The sequence below is a fragment of the Erpetoichthys calabaricus genome, chromosome 4 (assembly GCF_900747795.2).
Source record: "Erpetoichthys calabaricus chromosome 4, fErpCal1.3, whole genome shotgun sequence".
Lineage (NCBI taxonomy): Eukaryota > Metazoa > Chordata > Cladistia > Polypteriformes > Polypteridae > Erpetoichthys > Erpetoichthys calabaricus.
Window position 1 is genome coordinate 162,763,671 of NC_041397.2, and position 22,839 is coordinate 162,786,509.

At 38.4% G+C, this 22,839-nt stretch overlaps 1 protein-coding gene across 1 annotated transcript in view; it reads right to left on the minus strand.

Annotated features, from left to right (window-relative positions):
• Positions 1-19,317: 19,317 nt before the first annotated feature.
• The window catches only part of LOC114641404 (uncharacterized protein C13orf42), a 38,358-nt gene continuing 34,836 nt past the window's right edge, over positions 19,318-22,839 (minus strand). The window contains exons 3-4 of the mRNA XM_028790454.2: positions 20,562-21,007; positions 19,318-20,435 (exon numbers count right to left, since the gene is read on the minus strand). Of these exons, the coding sequence (XP_028646287.2) occupies positions 20,772-21,007 (236 nt within the window). The 3' untranslated portion in view covers positions 19,318-20,435; positions 20,562-20,771. The remainder of the gene's footprint in view (positions 20,436-20,561; positions 21,008-22,839) is intronic.

A 22,839-nucleotide genomic window follows, 5' to 3' on the forward strand; every position in this document is an offset into this window, starting at 1 on the left:
TGCCAACTATTGCTGCCCTGCAGCATAAACAATGTTTGCAACGGGCTTGCGGCATCATCAAGGATGCCTCATACCCAATCATGGGCTGTTTACCCTCCTCCTATCAGGAAGGCACATCAGGAGCCTTTGGTCCCACACCAGCAGGCTCAGGAACAATTTCTTTCACAACACCATCACCATTCTGAACTCTCAACCCTTACCACTCAATAGCTGACCTTTCTAAATATCAGTAACTTCTGACTGTACTCTATGTATATTTTCACCTGTTTACATATATCTATTCTGTATATAAAAATATTTCATATATCTATATTTTTTCATACCATGTATCCATAGTATTGATCAGTATTCACATCTATATACACTTCCTTTTAAATACTTCTTCTTTCAGCTGCACTCATTAGGGGTTTCCATAGTGGATCATCTTTTTCTATATTTAAATTTCCTCTACATCTTACTCTGTTACACACATCACCTGTATGTCCTCTCTCATCACATCCATAAATCTTTTCTTAGACTTTCTTCTTTTCCTCTTGCCTGGCAGCTATATCCTTAGCATCCTTTATCCAAAATACCCAGCATCTCTCCCTGCAAATGTTCAAAAAAAGCAATCTCACCTCTCTGACTTTGTCTTCAAACCGTCCAACCTGAACTGACCCTCTAATGTACTCATTTCTAATCCTGTCTATCCTCGTCACACCCAATGCAAATCTTAACCCATTTAACTCTGCCACGTCGAACTCTGTTTTCTGTTTTTTGGTCAGTGCCACCGTCTCCAACTCATATAACATAGCTGGTCTCACTACTGTCCTGTAGAACTTCCCTTTCACTCTTATTGACACCAATCTGTCACAAATTACTCCTGACACTCTTCTCCACCCGTTCCACTCTGCCTGCACCCTCTTTTTCACCTCTCTTCCACAATCCTTGTTACTCTGTACTGTTCATCACAAGTATTTAAATTCATCCACCTTTGCCAACTCTACTCCCTGCATCCTCACCATTCCACTGACCTCCCTCTGATATACATACATGTATTTTCTCTTGGTCCTACTGACCTTCATTCCTCTCCTCTCAAGAGCATATCTCTACCTCTCTTGAGGCTCCTCGATCTGCTCCCTACTCTTGCTACAGATCACAGTGTCATCACCAAACATCATAGTCCACGGGGACTCCTGTCTAATCTCGTCTGTCAATCTGTCCATTACCGTTTCAAATAAGAAAGGGCTCAGATCCGATCCCTGATGTAATCCCACCTTCACGTTGAATGCATCCATCACTCCTACCGCAGACTTTACCACAGTCACACTTCCCATGTACATATCATGTATAACTCTTACATACTTCTCTGCCTCTCCCGACTTCCTCATACAATACCACAACTCCTCTTGAGGCACCCTGCAGGCCCACAAAAAAGCAATGCAACTCCTTCTGGCCTTCTCTATACTTCTCCATCAACACCCTCAGAGCAAACATTGCATCTGTGGTGCTCTTTCCTGGCATGAAACAATACTGCTGCTCACTAATCATCACTTCACTTCTTAACCTAGTTTCCACTACTATTTCCCATAACTTCATGCTGTGGCTCATCAATGTTATCCCTCTGTAGTTACTACAGCTCTGCACATCCCCCTTATTCTTAAAAATCAGTACCAGCACACTTCTTCTTCGCTCCTCAGACATCCTCTCACTTTCCAAGATTCCATTAATAAATATGTTTAAAAACTCCACTGCCATCTCTCCTAAACATCTCCATGCTTCCACAGGTACAGTGGTGTGAAAAACTATTTGCCCCCTTCCTGATTTCTTATTCTTTTGCATGTTTGTCACACAAAATGTTTCTGATCATCAAACACATTTAACCATTAGTCAAATATAACACAAGTAAACACAAAATGCAGTTTGTAAATGGTGGTTTTTTATTATTTAGGGAGAAAAAAAAATCCAAACCTACATGGCCCTGTGTGAAAAAGTAATTGCCCGCCTGAACCTAATAACTGGTTGGGCCACCCTTAGCAGCAATAACTGCAATCAAGCGTTTGCGATAACTTGCAATGAGTCTTTTACAGCGCTCTGGAGGAATTTTGGCCCACTCATCTTTGCAAAATTGTTGTAATTCAGCTTTATTTGAGGGTTTTCTAGCATGAATCGCCTTTTTAAGGTCATGCCATAGCATCTCAATTGGATTCAGGTCAGGACTTTGACTAGGCCACTCCAAAGTCTTCATTTTGTTTTTCTTCAGCCATTCAGAGGTGGATTTGCTGGTGTGTTTTGGGTCATTGTCCTGTTGCAGCACCCAAGATCGCTTCAGCTTGAGTTGACGAACAGATGGCCAGACATTCTCCTTCAGGATTTTTGGTAGACAGTAGAATTCATGGTTCCATCTATCACAGTAAGCCTTCCAGGTCCTGAAGCAGCAAAACAACCCCAGACCCTCACACTACCACCACCATATTTTACTGTTGGTATGATGTTCTTTTTCTGAAATGCTGTGTTCCTTTTACGCCAGATGTAATGGGACATTTGCCTTCCAAAAAGTTAAACTTTTGACTCATCAGTCCACAAGGTATTTTCCCAAAAGTCTGGCAATCATTGAGATGTTTCTTAGCAAAATTGAGACGAGCCCTAATGTTCTTTTTGCTTAACAGTGGTTTGCGTCTTGGAAATCTGCCATGCAGGCCGTTTTTGCCCAGTCTCTTTCTTATGGTGGAGTCGTGAACACTGACCTTAATTGAGGCAAGTGAGGCCTGCAGTTCTTTAGACGTTGTCCTGGGGTCTTTTGTGACCTCTCGGCATGAGTCGTCTCTGCGCTCTTGGGGTAATTTTGGTCGGGCCGGCCACTCCTGGGAAGGTTCACCACTGTTCCATGTTTTTGCCATTTGTGGATAATGGCTCTCACTGTGGTTCCTGGAGTCCCAAAGCTTTAGAAATGGCTTTATAACCTTTACCAGACTGATAGATCTCATTACTTCTGTTCTCATTTGTTCCTGAATTTCTTTGGATCTTGGCATGATGTCTAGCTTTTGAGGTTCTTTTGGTCTACTTCTCTGTGTCAGGCAGCTCCTATTTAAGTGATTTCTTGATTGAAACAGGAGTGGCGGTAATCAGGCCTGGGGGGTGGCTACGGAAATTGAACTCAGGTGTGATACACCACTGTTAGGTTATTTTTTAACAAGGGGGCAATTACTTTTTCACACAGGGCCATGTAGGTTTTGGATTTTTTTTCTCCCTAAATAATAAAAACCATCATTTTAAAAACTGCATTTTGTGTTTACTTGTGTTATATTTGACTAATAGTTAAATGTGTTTGATGATCAGAAACATTTTGTGTGACAAACATGCAAAAGAATAAGAAATCAGGAAGGGGGCAAATAGTTTTTCACACCACTGTATGTCATCTGGACCTATGGCCTTTACATTCTTCATCCTGTTCATAGCTGTCCTTACTTCCTCCTTGCTAATCCGTTGCACTTCCTGATTCACTATCGCCAAATATCCCACCTTCTCTCTCATTCTCTTCATTCATCAGCCTCCCAAAGTACTCTTTCCATCTGCTCAACACACTCTCCTCACTTGTGAGAATGTTTCCATCATTATCCTTTAACTCTTCCTTTTAAATACAATTACCTGTAAATTCAAGTATCTATTGCAGGCACGGAGCTGGACAGTTTGACATCCATGGTAGAGCGACGGGCGCTGTGCAGGCTCCTGTCAATCATGGAGAATCCACTGCATCCACTTAACAGTATCATCTCCAGACAGAGGAGCAGCTTCAGCGACAGACTGCTGTCACTGTCCTGCACCACTGAAAGACTGAGGAGATCGTTCCTCCCCCACACTATATGACTCTTCAATTCCACCCTGGGATGGGGGGGGGGGGGGGCGGGGGGGGGGGGGGGGGGGGGGGGGGGGGGGTAAACATTAACATTATACAAAGTTATTGTCTGTTATTTTTATCAGTATGCTGCTACTGGAGTATGTGAATTTCCCCTTGGGATTAATAAAGTATCTATCTATCTATCTATCTATCTATCTATCTATCTATCTATCTATCTATCTATCTATCTATCTATCTATCTATCTATCTATCTATCTATCTATCTATCTATCTATCTATCTATCTATCTATCTATCTATCTATCTATCTATCTATCTATCTTTTGAGTGCCTGGCTCTTAAACTAACAACGGAATCAGGTCCTGTCTCACTCATTGTTCTTTATTGTCCCCCAAAATACAATGCATCCTTCTTATCAGATCTGATTGAACTTTTGACCCACCTAAGCTCTTACTCTCAGAGAATTATCCTTCTTGGTGATTTCAACATCCATATTGACACCCCCACATCTAAACTGAGAAATGAATTCCTGTCCTTACTGGACTGTTTTGACTTGACACAACATGTTGATTTTCCAACCCATTGTGGCGGTCATATATTGGACCTGATCTGCACTTCTGGACTATCTGTTGCCAACATTTACAGCACTGATTTGGGACTCTCTGACCATAAAGCAGTATTTTTCACTGTCTCATTACCTCTCCCACCTCTTACCTGTAAACGACAAATTTCTTACAGAAACCTTAAAAATATCTGTCCCTCTATCCTTTCTGGATCCATTTCTGATCTTTTACTGTCTGCACCTATTCCATCAACACTAGATAGTTTTGTTCACCACTATAACACAGCCCTTCACTCAGCATTAGATAAAACAGCTCCTTTAAAACATAAGGAGGTTTCCTTTAAACGTTCAGCTCCTTGGTATAACTCAGAATTGCGATCTATGAAAGCAGCTGGCCGACACCTTGAGAGAATGTCACGTAAGACTGGCCTCACCGTGCACATCCAGGCTTTCTCTGACCACCAAAGAGCTTACAGAGAAGCACTAACTTCTGCCAAGAACACCCATTATGGCAGAATAATAGAAAGTAGCCATGATAACCCAAGGGTTTTGTTCTCTGTAGTTAATAAACTACTCGAACCCGCATCTGGTCCAACTACCTTTTCTACTGAAGTCTGTGAGGAATTCCTCCACTTTTTCCGTAACAAAATTAAAGATCTAAATAATTCAACCAACATAAATACATCATCTGTTTATATCTCTCCCTGTTTTCCCACTCCATCCAGCTCCTTCTCTAAGTTCTCACCAGTCACATCTGCGTTTGTTAATGACCTGCTTTATAAGATGAGGCCGACTACTTGTGTACTGGACCCCATCCCCACCACACTACTTAAATCCTGCCTTCATGCCATAATCCCGACTGTTACAACAATAATAAACTCATCCCTTGACACTGGCTCTGTGCCGCTCACTTTTAAAATTGCTTCTGTAAACCCCAACGTTAAAAAAGTCTGGCCTTGATGCTGACAATCTTAACAATTTCCGGCCTATTTCCCACTTACCTTTCCTGTCAAAAGTTCTTGAGCGTGTTGTAGCTTCCCAACTCACCAATTACCTAACCTCTAATAATTTGATGGAACCCTTTCAGTCTGGTTTCAGGGCGCGGCACAGCTGTGAAACTGCTCTGCTACGGGTAACCAATGATTTGCTTATGGCAGCAGACTCTGGACAAACCAGCATATTAATTCTGTTAGACCTCAGTGCAGCATTTGACACTGTCAGACATGACATCCTACTGTTCAGAATGGAGAACATGCTGGGTATCTCTGGCACTGCCCTCCAGTGGTTCAAGTCCTATCTGACTGATAGGCAAGAGTTTGTTAGTCTTGGCAACAGTAGATCCAGCTCAGCGCCAGTCACACAAGGAGTCCCTCAGGGCTCTGTCCTCGGTCCTCTGCTTTTCTGTATTTATATGCTTCCCCTTGGCCATATTATCCGTAGTTATGGATTGGGTTATCATTTTTATGCAGATGATACTCAGCTCTACTTCAATGTTAAAAGTGGAACTTCATCAGAGCTTTCTCAGCTCACAACCTGCCTTAGTGAAATTAAAACCTGGATGGAGCAGAACTCTTTAAAATTAAATTACAATAAAACTGAACTCCTGCAAATTGGGACTAAAATGCAACTTAATAAAATGAGCTCCTTCCCAGTCCATCTTGGCAGTGATCTCATCAGACCTGCCTCTACTGTAAAAAAATCTTGGTGTCATTTTTGACTCCTCCCTCACTTATTCCGCCCACATAAATCACATTAAGAAACTTTCTTACTTTCACCTCCGTAACATATCCCGTGTTCGCTCCTTCCTCTCCTTCTCTAATGCTGAGAAACTTGTCCATGCTTTTATCACATCCCGCATCGATTATTGTAATTCCCTACTGGCAGGTGCCCCTTCTAATCTTATATCACAGCTCCAGCTTATTCAAAACTCAGCTGCAAGAGTCCTTACTCGAGCCAGCAGCAGCGAGCACATCACACCCATCCTGCTCCGCCTTCACTGGCTCCCTGTGTCCTACAGAATCGAATATAAAATCCTACTAATAACCTACAAAGCTTTAAATAACCTCGCGCCAAACTACATCAGTGACCTTCTCCATCACTATGTGCCTGCCCGCCCACTAAGGTCCTCTGATTCTGGTAATCTTGTTGTGCCCGTCACTAATCTACACTCCATGGGTGACAGGGCCTTCAGCTGTATAGCGCCCAGACTCTGGAATGACCTACCAAAATTAATCAGGTCAGCTGACTCCATGAATTCTTTTAAAAAACAACTCAAAACTCATCTGTTCAGGAAGGCTTTTAGCTCTACTTGACTTTATTACCTTTCTCTCAGTTTACTTCTCTGTCAAGATGCTCATGTAACCTGTATGTGTGTGCGAGACCATCAATTATGTTGTCTGTTTTTTTTTTTTTTCAGAATTTACTGTCTTAATCTTCTTTGTTTATTTATCTGGTTTGTACAATGCTATATACTGTATATTCTGCCGTTCTTTATTTATTCTGTAAGTGCCTTGAGCATGGGAAAGGCGCTATATAAATAAATGTATTATTATCTATCTATCTATCTATCTATCTATCTATCTATCTATCTATCTATCTATCTATCTATCTATCTATCTATCTAAATATATAGTCAGTAGATGTTAGATGTCACATGGGCTGAAAAGGGTTCCAGACCTGGAAGTGATGGCCAGAGTGGACGGATGGACAGCCCACTGAAAGAAGATGTCGCTGGGGACTCTTTATTCCTCCAGGATGCTAGATGGCAAAGAGCCCTGGATATCGGTACCCAGTACAGAACCAGTTGGGCATGCTGGGAAGTGTAGTCTGGCAACGCAGCTTTGCTGGTGTCCATGGGTGCCGCAAGGGGGCACTGCAGGGAAATGCGCTCCCTAATAAGTGGGGCTTCCGTATGACCCCAAGTACTTCCATCGGGCAGTAGCATTGGCACTGGAAGTACTCTCAGGTCCTCAATAAAAGGGAATGCACTCCCTCACTTGGGCAAGTCAGAGCTTAGAGGAAGGAAGGCAACACTAGACAGGAGAAGGGCAGTGCAGTGGTAAGACGAGGTGAAAGAGAGAAAAGGAAAACCAGTGTTTGTGCTTGTGTTACTTTTGGAGGCAATTTGGATATTAAACCATCTATTAAACTATTAAACCCGAGACTCAGTGTGTGTTCATGTTTGGGGTTTTAGGCTCACTGACACTCCGGTCTTATTTGTATGCTGCCTTATTGTGCCTTACTTTCTTTTTGCACTTTAATATGCTATTTGGACCCGCTGTCTACTATTTGCACTTTCTGGTTAGATAGGCCTACTAAACTACATTTCATTGTACAATGACAATAAAGTTGAATCTAATCTAATATATTTTAAAGTTGAAGATAATGGCTGTTAGTGCTGTCAAGAATGGACTGGCACCCCAACTGTGATTGAGGATGAATCCTTACCCAGCCAGACACCCATAATGGAAGGACCACAGGAGTAAAGGCGCAACCCAGCCAGGATGACCCAGGATGAGTCAAGATAAATGAATAATGAATGGACTGGGGAGGCAGGATATTGGGAACAATTCATCCCCCAGCGCAAGAGAAGGTAGTTTTCCTCTGGCTTGCTCTCAACTTAGACACCAGCGTGGTTGCCTGGGAACTGTAGTTGGGAAGGGTGACCCTGTCAGGGTCTTTGGGTGCCAGCAGGAGGACTTGTGGAAAAAAAACTTTCTTGCTTTGTGCAGCTTCCGTGTAGCCCAGAAGTGCTTCTGGCATGCAATACCATGGCACCAAAAATACTCCCAGGTCGTCCACAAAAGGAACTGCTCTGTCTCATCCAGGCGAGTCAGTTTTAGAAAGTAGTGGGCAACACTAGCAACAGAGAACTCAAAGGAGATAGAGAAGGGGCATTCTACTTAATGGTACATAGTTGGAATGATTTTGAAGCCTGTGAACATGTTTGTGTGTGATAAATACCTTTATTTCAACTCAAAACTGTTTTTCAAGCTGTGTCTGATATTTGTGGCTTGGTGATACCCCCTAGTGGTCACAGGCAATTCAGATAGTTTGTCTATTGTAGAGGCTCAGGTCCAGAATGATCTAGAAGAACACAATCTTAAGATGCACAAGGAATCAGAGAGAAAATAAATTTTCAGTATCCCTTGCCAGTAAATTGTGCACAAAACTAAAACCATTTGTATGACTGGCTAGTTTAAATTATTAAATCAAGGGCAATGTGGAACAATGTAACATCACTGTCTGGGACAAATTATGTATAACTTATACTATCTTAAAAAATGGTTTGCTCGATTTATAAGTCGAAATTAATTATTTTAACAGTGCAAAACCTGAATAATTCCAAACATTAAAAGTTCAGTTCCTTAACGATTTTCATCTCATTTCTGCTGTTACATTGTGTGTGCATTTGACTATAGCAGCACAGACAGTAGACTTGTAAGTAGTTTAAATCGATCATCCAATCAATAATAAGTCCATGTTATATAAGATTGTCATTCACATTGAACAGTGTCTGAGCATTGTGTAAACTTATAGAAGCATTTGTAAAAGACTTCCTCAAACAACAAATCAGTTTAGCTTTTCACTTAGATTTGTTCTATGACTTTCTGCCTTTCAGACTTGTTTAGCACATGAATTGTGTTCTGACTTTAGCTAATACAGTATCCTTGGCTATTCTTCTGGAATTAACTAAAAATAAGGCCTGCGTTGATCTCTGCCCCTTATTATTTTATATTTATCCAATGGGACACACCTTATCCTGTTTGAACTCAACAGCTGATTCCTGCCCTCTACTTCAAGGATCAACTCTTATGACCTTAACTGGATTAAGTACATTGTATGAATGAATATATTATTTAATGTATGCAGTGCTTTAATCTAATCTATATATCATTGACTTTGCTCATATTTGCCATTTCTAACTTAATATTTACACACAACAGAACTAATTTCTAACAGTAACAAAATTACCATTATTGGTTGTACCTTTAGCTCTCATCTACTTTTTAGTGATCTGGTAATTAATGTGCAGGGAAACACCGCTAGTCTCAGCATTTCACAGAGAAAGTCCATTATTTTACCTTAGATTAAATCTTCTTGAGTTTCTGGTGTTGCTTTTTGTTGAGTTTTCATTAATCTATCATATTTTACACAATAACTTTTTCAAATTCTGCACCATTTCTATCATTTGGTGGCTAATTTTTCTGGTGCTTGCGTTACTGTCTCCCTGCTGATGTGATCACTAGTGTCATAGCAGATTAAATGCTGCACCTGTATTTAACCTGGAGTCTTTACGCTGATATTGTTGGAACAGGCCTATCATTACCACTTTTCTCTGAGTGATCACTGGCCCCAAATCTGATTTTGCTTAAATTTACATGAGAGTGGAGTTTTTTCTTCTGTCGTCTCTCATTTAGGGTTCATCCACACTACTACATTTGTGTTTAAACATGCACACATTAGTTTCCCTTTTCACCTTTCATCTATACTTACCCCAGTGTTTTTAACCTGACTGGATCCCACTCATTACACAGTCTCATTTCCTGATCAGTCACCTTTCAAATAACAAAACCATATTCCAACACAGGGGACATTACAGAGTTGCTTTCCATGGAGCTTGCTGTGTCGCTTAACTGTATGCATCTAAATTGCATTTTGTACAGTTTGAATGCTGCATACATATGTAAATAATTTACCAGTTGCTCCAGTTTTGTGATAAATTCTGTGGCTGGCAGTGTTACCACCCCTTCAAGGACATTTCCTCTGATGCAGTGTGTCCAGCAGGGAGCGGTATATAACATAAAAGGTGTTACCCCTCCCTAATGATACGGTGGTAAGAAATTACACAGGAGAAATAACTTAGCTTTGTTTAATGTCAGCTTACGCTGCATAACAGATGAAGGAACCCAATGACAAAACCCAGTCTGGGAGTGGGGGCCTGATGTATAGAGTCTGTCGATCTCGTTGGTTCAGTGGAAGGCATTTTCAGGACTGGATGACGTTATCTCCCATCCATTCGTTGGCTTCAATGGTGTGCCAAGCAATGTTCCAAGGCTTTATACTCTTTCTTCACATGCAGGTCCTCCCTTAGGCGAACATGTACTTCCAAACAAGGCAATGCTGACTTAAACTGATAGAAATATAGAAATAGTACACAGCATCTCTCAGTCTGACTGCACATTTTCCATTTGTTCCAATCTGTCTTATGTCATACTGCTTGCCTAGCAGTTCTATGAGGTGAACCTCTGTGCTTAATCTGGCTATGTGTCAGCTGTGCATGTGAGCAGAAAAAAAGCAGATTTTATAAGATACTGTAGATTTGCACAGAGCACAGTGACATATCAAACTTTTGCTTACATGCATGCATACCCAGTGTAATCAAACATCTTAGTCATATGTGTTTCAGTGTGGACAGAGGTACTTTTGTAAACAATATGAAAATGCTAGTATGGATAGAGATTGTTTATGTTGATAAATGTAGTTTTTAAATGAAAACATGGATAACCTTACTGTTATTTTGAATGTTGATAATTTCCTAACATCTGCATTTTTTTACATGTCGTTGCTCCAGGTATTATTTACTTTAAAGATTACTTTACAAAAATCAAATTCAAATTGTACAGGCCTTTGGAATGCTCTTTTCAATAAAAGATCAGTTTTGATAATGTTGCTGTAGTTAGGGCAAAGCTGACAAAATGCTGCTTCGACAGAACCCAGATTTGATATGCACATCACTGTAATTGACCTTTCTCTCATTTGATAACTTTCAGCAACAGTTAAAGATGTACAGTGTCCATAAAAATTATTCACCCTCTTATAAATTTTTACATTTTATTTTTATACAACATTGAATCACCATGGATTATTTTGGCATTTTTGATATTGAATAACAGAAAAGACTCTTTAATGTCAAAGTGAAAGCTGATCTCTGCAAAGTGGTTTAAATTAATTAAAATATAAAACACAAAATAATTGATTGTATAAGCATTCAGCCCCTTCAAGCCTGTATTTAGCAGATGTACCTTTGAAAACCATGGGAGGTTTCAGTCTCTGTGCACATGTCTCTATCAGCTTTGTACATCTGGACACCTGCAATTTTTCCCCATTCTTCTTAACTCTGTCAGGTTGCATGAGTGAAGCATCTTTTTCAAGTACAGCCACAAATTCTCAATTGGACTGAGACCTGGACTGTATCTTGTCCACTTCGGGGCCTTAATATTATTGTTCTTAATCCTTTCCTGTGTATCTTTGACTTTATGCTTGGGGTCACTGTCTTGCTGAAAAACAAATCATCTCACAAGCTGCAGGTTTTCCTCCATGCTTTCCCCCTATTTTGCTGCCTCTATTTTACCTTCCACCATCACAGGCCTTCCAGAGCATACTGCAGAGAAGTATGTCTACCGCATGGTGGAGATGGTGTATTTTTCATAATGTGCAGTGTTTGAAAATGAGCAAAATGATGAGCAAAAAGCTCAGTATTGGTCTCATCAGAACATAGAATATTCTTCTAGTGGATTTCAGAGTCTCTCATTTGCCTTCTGGCAAACTATAAAACTGTATGAGATGCTGTGCTTTTTTTAAGCAGTGGGCTACCCTCCAATACAGCTGCACCCAGATGAAGCACCCAGTCAACAGGCATTATGTGCACCATCTCTCTAATCTCAGCCACTGAAGCTTCAGAGTTCTAAGGCCGGAGTTATACTTCATGCGACGCGACGCATGCTGCAGCGGACGCTCCTGCTATGCAAGCGTTGAAGTGTTTATACTTGCGCACGTACTTTACGTAAATCTGGAGGAATCCGCCAGGTGGCAGTGCGAGATATTATCACGGTGAGAACATGTTCCGCTTCTCTGTGTTGTGAATTGCCTAGAACATCCATTAAATTCCGATGACACCTTACCGCAAAATCTCTGAAAAGGATGTTTATTGATTAAATCCAGGGATGTGTCCATTCCAGCAAGCATTGGGCACGAGTGAGAAATAATCCCTGGACAATGCCTCGGCACATCTCAAGATGAATACAAGCACACACATACACTAGCATCATTTTAGCGGCAACAAATCCCCAAATCTGCATATCTTTGGAAGGAAACTGGAGCACACTTAGGAAACCCAGCAGGAAAACGTGTAAACTCCAGGCAGGGAATACCAGCGACGTGACTCCCTGCAAGACAGCAGCGCTAACGCTCTGCCACTGTGTCACCCCATGTGTGTAATTATAATAAAAAATAATTCTTTGCATTTATATAGCGCTTTTCTCACTACTTAAAGCGCTCAGCAATTGCAGGTTAAGGGCCTTGCTGAAGGGCCCAACAGAGCAGAGTCCCTTTTGGCATTTACAGGATTCAAACCGGCAACCTTCCGATTGCCAGTGCAGATCCCTAGCTTCAGAGCCGCCACTCCGTCCTATTAACATTATTCATTATTTAAACGAAATTACCGATTTATCTGTAAAATATAATATACATACTTTAATGCTTTTCATCACGAAAGTGATATCAAGTATAAATCTAAGGATTCTAAATGTGCAGAGAGTTGGAATATCATACATTTAATGTGCGCGGAGTGACTATCTATTGCTGGCGATTCGCTGCTGTCAGGAGCAGAGGAAGCCCTAGAAAAAATAAGAGCACAGTATGTGAGAATTTTAAAACGTATCGTGTCATTACGATCGGGAATATGCGACGCTTGAGTATAAAAGCACCACGAATACATCTGTATGTCGGCATTTTGCTTCATCACATCAAACCATTTATCAAATATCGAAGCGTGCACACCGATCTCATAGGATCCGCAAAGCAGCTTTCTGTCACATGTAGATAGTAAACAGAGACCCTGACGTCACATTCCAACTTTTAGCACACTGCGCCCCCCGACGTTTTGCTGGTACTGCAACTCGCGCACGCGTCGCGTTAATTTCTGAGGACCTGCTCAGAGGACGCATCAAATGAATGTTCAGAACGCGTGGCGGCCATGATGCGAGCGCGTACGCGTTCTGAGCATGAAGTATAAATGAGCCCTTAGAGGTCTCTTGCTGGCCTCTTTTACTAGTCTTTTTCATTCACAGTCGCCAGGGTCAGTGCCAGAACAAATTTACCAGAGGATGGGACAATGCACGTTTACAGTACAAACACTGTGCCCACAGTATTTTCGATTTGCAAGAAATTTGCCAGAAAGCGCAAAGACAACAGATATAAGAGCAAACAAAACTTCACCACAATTCACTGCCACAGGTTTGCACTTTGGAGTGCTTGTGTTGATCAAATATATGCAAGTTTCACATACAGGACAATGACACACAGTGCTGTACAAACTGACATCACAAAATAAAATGAAAATTAAAAAAATAAAAAAAAATAATTTAACCTAGTTCTGTATACGACTAATGTGGCTACTAAAATAACATTTTTAATACACTGGTGGTTAAAACATTTAGTGTTGTGAAAAAATGGTTCAAATAAATTTACAAACCACCATGGGCATCCACTAGGAAGTGAATTAAGATATCCAAAATATTTATTAATTCCTTTCCTTTGACTTAACATGTCAGTGTGGTCTACAAAAAAATAATAAACATAATTCTAAATATATGAGATGGTTTAATCCTAGCTTATCACTGTTCCTTAAATATTAATGTAAGCAAAACAGTAAGCAATAAGAAACAGTTTAACTGAAAGATGGCACATTAGATACAGTATTACCTTCAATATGGATGAAAATAATATAATAATGAAATATACAATTCATTTAGTGATATAAATCGATCTTTACATACATGTATGAATAAATATTCAACTAATAATACTAAATATGCTGAAAATGATCCTAGCACCAAACAACTTGTGTTTAACTTCTTAAATGGCACCTGTTTGAAAGTACCTAAGCCCAGCACTTGAACTGAGTGCCAATGAACTCTTGCTCTTTTTATTGCTCTTTTAGGTATGTTGATATCCTTAAAAGGTCTGCTCGCTGTTGCTACGCAAATTGGAATTCTTATGTGACTTTAGCAAACTTGCAGTTTTTCTTGACTTCCTAGTCACCGCCTCTTACTCTGCTAATCTGCAAGCTGGAATGCCAGCTCATACTGTTAGTGATCCCTCCACAGGCTGAATCAACTTTGCAGTGCTGTTACAGTTCTTTTACTCTTCCATGCTCTACAAATACTTAAACATTATGAATTCAAATATATAAGTGTAATTTATTATACTGTATACAGAATTTTAAGAAAATATAGTTTAATTTTTTTCTCAGTTACTGGTTTGCAACTCACTTTTGAGTGACTTTCCCTTATTGGGTGCAGTAGTTGGTTGCACTGGGTCGCTTAATATAATTTCAATCATAATGTGCAATCCTCTTGAGAACAGTGGTTTTTGGAGAGTTTTCATCTGTCTTTATTATCTAAGTTAAGCCAACATATAAAGTATACTCTTTCCAGTGAATTCACAAGCATATAATATTAGATTGGACACCCTACCTTTTACCATAGCAGATCAGTTTAAATACCTAGAGGTAAATATCACAAGTAAACATAAAGCTCTTTATCAACAAAATTTTGCCGTCTGTATGGAAAAAATTAAGCAAGACTTGCATAGATGGTCAACCCTTCATCTCACTCTAGCCGGAAGAATTAACATTGTTAAGATGAATATCCTTCCTAAACTTCTTTTTTAATTTTAAAACATTCCAATATATATCAATAAATCGTTTTTTAAACAATTAGACTCAACAATAACCTCATTCATTTGGAACTCAAAACACCCATGTATCCGAAGAGCGACCCTAAAAAGACCTCAGGCAGAAGGTGGCATGGCTTACCTAATTTTCAGTTTTATTACTGGGCAGCAAACATACAAGCCATAAAAACCTGGACACAAATAAATTAACATACACAGGCTTGGTTTGCAATAGAAGTAAAATCCTGTAGTACTTCTTTATATTCCCTGCTCTGCACTCCAATAAATGCAAGTTATCGCAGATATACTAATAACCCAATTATGCTTTACTCACTCAGAATATGGAACCAACTTAGAAAGCATTTTAAGATGGAAAATCTTTTATCGGTGGCACCTCTGCAAGAGAACCACCTCTTTCAACCCTCGCAAACATATCCAGTTTTTAATACCTGGAAAAGTTTTGGGATTAAAATGCTCAGAGATCTTTATATAGACAACATATTTGCATCTTTTGAACAATTACGTTCCAAATTCAACCTCCCAGCTACACATTTCTTTCACTATCTTCAAATTAGAAATTTTGTTAAGCAGAAACTGCCCGATTTTCCTCACCTCGTACCCTCCACCATGCTGGAAAAAAATACTGCTCAATTTTGAGGAATTAAACACCATTTCTGCATTATATAAAATCTTATTAGAGTCCCCTACCTTTCAAAGACCCAAGAGGACATTGGGAAGAAGATCTCTTAATCAATATATCAGAAAAGGAGTGGAAGGTAGCAAAGCAGAGAATTCACTCGAGCTCCATATGCGCAAAGCATAGAATTATTCAACTAAAAATGATATATCGAGCTCATCTGTCTCTCTTAAAACTGTCCAAAATGTTTCCAGGACAAGATCCAACCTGCGAACACTGCAACCAAGCTCCTGCCTCACTGGGTCACATGTTTTGGGTCTGCACCAAACTAACATCATTTTGGACCAAAATTTTTAAGTGCCTTTCAGACAGCCTTGGGGCCACAATACCTCCTAACCCATTAACAGTTGTGTTCGGTGTTCTTCCAGACAGACTTGAAGTGGAGAAGGACAAGCAAACTGTGATTGCATTCACTACACTTTTGGCACGCAAACTTATTTTGTTAAATTGGAAGAATCCTAACTCTCCTCTGATAAGTCAGCGGGAAACCGATGTTTTATATTATTTGAAATTGGAATAAATCAAATTCTCAGTTAGAGGATCTGCACAGAATTTTTTCAAAACCTCGCAGGATCTAATCAATATTATTTTAGAATAAGAGAAATAACTATTACCGCATTTATTTCCCTTCTCCATTTTTTATTTACCTATATATATTTCTTCCTTTCTTTTGTTTATTGTTGCCTTATTAAAAAGCCCTAAGCAATTCTCCTTTGGCTAAGCTCTCCTTCTCAGGGGTGGGGTTTGATTTGTCTTCAATTTTTTTTTGTTATAAATTGATCTATTTGTATGGAATGATTACAATAAAATTAATAAATTAAATTTAAAAAAATAATAATAAATAAGTTAAGCCAACATAATGAATCAAAACAAGCTGGACCTGTCATATACAATAAGTGGTATTTTTACTACAATCAATTGAAACCCCTTGATTATAGAAAGGTAATCACAATTAATTATGGTACATCTAAAAACAATTGGCAGCACCATTGATGATTTAGGTGTGTCTTAATAAACCGAGTGAATACTTACACGGTCAATTATTTTGTGTGTTTTATTTATAATATTTTAGATCATTTTGCGGAGATCTACAGTATTTCAGCTTTGACATTATCAAAATGACAAATTCAATCCACTGTATGCTTAAAGATAGCTTGCTGATCATGATAGACATATAGAACGCAGGTGGAAAACAATTTTTTGGTAAATACCAATCATAACTATTAGTGAAATCAACTCTAGCACTTTGATTTTGCTCATAATTTGATACAATATACATAATATATATAACTGATGTGTAGATATCCTAGCTATACCAGCTATATTCTGTAAATGGCTGTGTCTAATTTATGATCCAATTTATTGTCACTGCGATACATAGCCTATCCCTGTAGTGTAGTGCACAAGAAGATAATTAATTCCATTTCAGAAAAGTGCTTTTTCCCAAACCTAATGTAAGCTCTTTTTACTGCAGTAATCCCTACTGAATACCACATGGTAAACTGGAGTAAACAATAATATTTTAATATTATCCATTCCTCTACATATTTTGATACATTATATGGCTTGTAGTAAGAGCAATGTTGTTAAGTTTCTGGGGATGCTGACACAGACACAGAAGAAACCCCAACCACAGACCTTTGTTTAGAAATGTTGAAACATTTTCAAAGACCTATTTAACAATAAAGGAGAAACAGTTGTACGGATTCAGCTCTCCAATCATATGACCAAATACTTTGCATCATATAGATAAGCTTTACTATTTTACTATGGTCCTCCAGAAGAGAAAGGTAAAATTAAACAGGTAACAGTTGGAGGTGTACACCATCAGGGTCATTAACCTCAGAGATTGAGGTTTTCAACCGTGGAGCTGGGTGGTGATTCTAATAACTCTAAGATGATAGGTAAGGTTTGGGAGCCCCAACAGGTCATGTCAAAACCAGCTCCCAGCAAGAGAGAAGTAGTGATAGTGGAGTATTCAATCATTAGAGGGTCTCTAATGGTGAAAGAGTCTCGTATGGTTTCTTGCCTTCCAAGTGTACAGATAGGAGACCTCCCTGGAAGGGTGGAGAGTCTCTTGACTGGAGCAGGGATGGATAAAGTTCTCATTATACATGTTGGAACAAATGACATACAGTACATGAGAGCAGTCTGTCAGTTTTGCAATAAAAATTTAAAGAGTTAGGTGCCAAGCTGAGGCACAGAACTGACAAGGTGGGTTTCTCTACAGTTATGCATGTGCCACATGCCAGTCCATGTAAGATTAGAATGCTTATTGTGTGGCTTAAATCTTAGTGTAACAACAACATTTATTTCTATAGCGCATTTTCATACAAATGATGTAGCTCAAAGTGCTTTACAAGATAAAGAAAGAAAAGTTTATAAAAATATAAAAATAAGATTACGCAATATAACAAAGATGTCGGATAGATAGGCATAATTGATGAGGTATTGGGACTCTTTCTAGAACAGATGGTCCACCATGATTGGCTACATTTGTACAGAGAGGAACCCATGTATTGGAGAGGTGTATGAGTAGACTTGTTGAGGATTATTTAAACTAGGGGAACAAAGGACTTTAGAACAGGCCAGGTTTAGAACTTCACATAATGGGACAGACAGTACAATAAACACACAAATACAAGATAACTTTGAAGTAATACATTAACATTGTTTGCCTTAATGCTAGGAGTATTAAAAATAAAATAACAAATGGAATTATATATAACTGTGCATTACTTTCATGTAATAGGAATAACCGACACCTGGCTATATAATAGAGATGGGCAGGAGTATAACATAAATGGGTATACACACTTCATGAAAAATAGGCAAAACCAAAAAGGTGGGGGAGTCACCATTTATGAAAAACAGAATTTACAACATTTCACAGTGTTTTGGCAGAGTCATATTCTAAAACAAAAAGATTTAAATTTAGTTTTAGTAGTGTAATTTTTAAGCAGATGCAACAAACCTAAATAGGAAAAATTGAGGTAAGCTTTTAAGTATTCACACAGCTGAGATGTGGGATAAGTTTAAAGCTGTTTACATATAATACAGGACAAGTTCATCACAAAATCTAAAAGCAGTTGGATAAATAAATAAAAAAACGTTACAAAGGAAAAAACAGTTGTGTATGGCGTGTTAGGCTAATAACTTCAGCACTAAATGTAGGGCATATGAGTGCTGCATTTGGAGAGAAATACAAAAAGAAAAAGAAGGAAGCATATGATAAGAGAGGTGCCTTTGATATTTTGTATTCATCCATCCATTTCCTTAACCCACTTATCCAGGGCAAAGTCCCAAGTGAAATGTAACTTATCCCAGCAATCATTGGGCACAAGGCAGGAATGCTAGGGATGCCAAACTAAAGCAACAGATGATAATATTTATATTGATTTTCAGAAGGTTTTTGGTAAGGTACCACATTAAAGGTTAGTGATCAAACTAAAATAAGTGGAAATTCAGAGTGCAGTGTGTAGGTGGTTATAAAATTGGCTCAAACACAGGAAGCAAAGTGCAATATTCAGAATTAGGTGATGTTAAACGTGGTGTGCCCTGATCAGGAATGTGTGTTGTAGCAATTTTTGAAAGTAAATAAATAATTCGTACAAGAATTTAACAAATAACCTAGTTATGTTTCCAGATGATACTAAACTAGGTTGAAGGTCAGATAATGTAGAATCGGTTGAATTGTTACAGAGGGACTTGGACAGCATAGAGTCTTGGCCAGATTTGTGGCACATTAAATTTACTAAAGTAAATGTAAAGTATTACATGTAAAATGTAAAAATGTTATATTTTAATACACAATGGGTAATCTAAAACTTGAAAGTACAAATTGTGAAAAGGACCTAGGAGTCATAGTGAACCTATCACTATCTACTGTACATCTGCATAGTTTACAGAAGCAATCAAAAAGGCAAATAATAGGATGTTAGGTCATATAGTATGATGTGTAGAGTACAAGTCAAGGTAGGTTATGCTTAAATTATATAATGCAGTAGTGAGGTCTCATCTGGAGTGCTGTGTAGAGTTTTGGTCTCCATAACACAATAAAAGACATAGCAGCATTAGACAAGATCCAGAGAAGGGCGACAAGGCTGATTCTGGAACTAAGAGTTATGAGCTATTAGAAGAAATTGAAGGAGTTGAGCCTTTTCAGTTTAAACAAATGGAGACTAGGAGATGACATGATCGAAGTGTTTACAATTATGAAAGGAAGACGTATAGAGTATCTGAGTTAAACTCTGCAACCAGAACACAGTTTTAAATTGTTAAAAACAGACATGCCAAGATCCACAGACACATGGAATAACTTACCAAGTAGTATGGTGGACCACAGGACTTTAGGGACCTTCTAATCTCAATTTGACATTATTTTGGACATTCTAGGTAAATAGTACAGATGAACTAGTTGGGCTGAATGACTTGTTCTCTTAACAATTTTTCTGATGTTCTAATTTCTACTATTTCTAAGGAAAGGTGAACAGCTATAACAAAGTAAAAGATGTGTGTTTTAAAAATGATTTAGTAGTCATTACTCTAATGGACAACATTAGTAAGGAATGTTTTAGGGGTTTACATACAAGATGTAATCTAGGATAAGGAATTCTGTCTTTTCATTGTGTTATTCTATGTCATTATATATCTGGCCAACAACTTTTTTCAACACAACCCAAGGATACCCATCCAGATATTTTTGAAACTGAGGTTTACATTGAGGTTCAAATAGGTTAAATGACTTACTCATGGTCACATAATGGAGTTGGGAAGTGAATCATTAACCTTGTAGTTTAATTTCCAGTGGATTAACTACACTATATTGCCATACTAGTATATTCAAGGAAAACATCACATTTTTCTAAAATATATGAGAAAAATAGCAAAAGTCATAGTTTTATTGGTATCATTATATATGGATTATAATATGAGGTAGTATTATATTAATGTGACTATTAATGATGTCCAAAACCAAGCAGTTAAAGTATGTACCCTTTAATGATCCTTTGTTTTTGGTTTGATTCGTAATGTCTGTAAACCACACTCTGCTACTTTGGGTAAATGAATGGGGTTTCGTTCTAGTTTCTTCTTGCTGCACATCGACATTCCACCAGTCTTTTTCCAAGATTTATGACCAGGAGTTTTAACCTTGAATTCATCTGTTGATATTGTCCTGGGGGCACGCAACATCCAGTTAGAATGTAAATCATGTTCACTGGTACTGGTTGCAACTAAACAAAAAAAAAAGCATGATTAATATGTCACACTCTTTAAGCAGCATGTTTTGCTATAGTATAATTTAATTTATTTATTCAGGACAGTTGTTATCACTCACAGTCCTAGGACTGGCTTAAATCTATATATTACAGTGTTTACCACTAGAATAACAATATATTCTAAAATGACACTTGCTAAGATTTCTTAACTTTACAAACGCTTGCAAAAAAGAATCTACTAGATGGACATTCACAGACAAAGAGTTTGCTGTAACTTTTCTTCATTGTGAAGTAGTGACAACACTAGTTCACAATGTGACAGCATCTGTTCTTAACTCTGCCATATTCTCTCCTACTTAAAAGCCACTGTGTGTGGAGCTATCTACTTCTGACATCAACATATGAGATTCGTAATGAGTCTATCACAATTTGGTATTAGTCAGTTTTGGTGTAAAGGTTTTCACTTTCATGTTCCGCCAGAGAATTGTAAAATGGGTGGCTTAGTCTGTTCATCCAAGAGAATGTGAATATTTACAAGGCAGATAGTGAGAGAAAATAATTTGACATATTTAGACTTCTAAATTATCATCTGGACTTTGAGGCTAAGAATTAGAAGAAGAAATCATGAACAAATAAGTTATTTATTCCCTGGTGGTCATTCCCACTAAAAAAAATCAAATAAAACATAGAAGACCTTAATTCAGGGGTTCTCAGATATGGTTGTGGGGACCCAGTGTGTCAGCAGGTTTTTGTTCCTATCAGTTTCATAATTAGTGACAACATCTGAAAACAGTGATCTCATTTAATTAGCTGGTATTTTTTTTTCTCTTATTTTTCATTCAGAAAAGAACAGCAGCATGATTTTTACATTTCTAAAGACATTTAGAAATATTTTAGCTTTTGCTATTTATATTCTATTTGCGATTTATATTCTTAACTCTCTTTTGTTGATTTCATTATATTTTGCTCTTTCTCTTTGCAGTTTTCCCCCTTTGTTTTATCTTATTAATGACAATTAAAAATGAGCAGAGCAGACACCCTGGCAAATAACACTGAACAATAAAAGGCTGCAACTACTTTAGAGTCAGACCCACTAATTAGTAAATTAAGGATTAATTAAACAATTAGAACACCTGGAAAAGGAAAATCAAGATGAAAATATTGTTAAAAAAGAAAAAAATACATTATTGCCATATAACTGCTTGGTACAATATATATATATATATATATATATATATATATATATATATATATATATATAAATATATATATATATACTGTATATATGACTGACTGGTCAGCAAGAAGGTCCAGTGAAGCGTGGAAACTCACTGGACGGGGATATGAGGCAGCGTGCTAACATTTCTCTCCTTGTTTTATCAGAAAGACCGAAGACCAGAACAAACCCGATCCGTGAGGTCTCCATTTCAAAACGAGCACAAACAAAGAAGCCCTTCTGCATTCCAGCCGTTCCCATGTGATACTTCAACCCGGTCGCCTTCCAATGACCTCATCTCTGTTCCTTCCCATCCACCACTGCACATCAACTCCCATTTCTGGTCCATCTGCCATAAAAATCAGCTGTCTTTTCATTTGCACTGACCTGAATGTATATTAAAATACTTAGGTCTTGTAAAGAAAGTATTATTCTGGTTCACTTGACAGTATATGGGGACGGTTCCCCAACCCTTAATTTGTCTTTTTCGTCTCTCTTTATCACAAATTGGCATAGTCAGCAGGATTTACTGTTCGGAAAATGAGTGAAGAACAGGACCTGAATACGGTACTGAGTACCATGATGACGGAGCTCCGGACCCTGAAGCTTGAGGTGGCAGAAAACCGAAGCA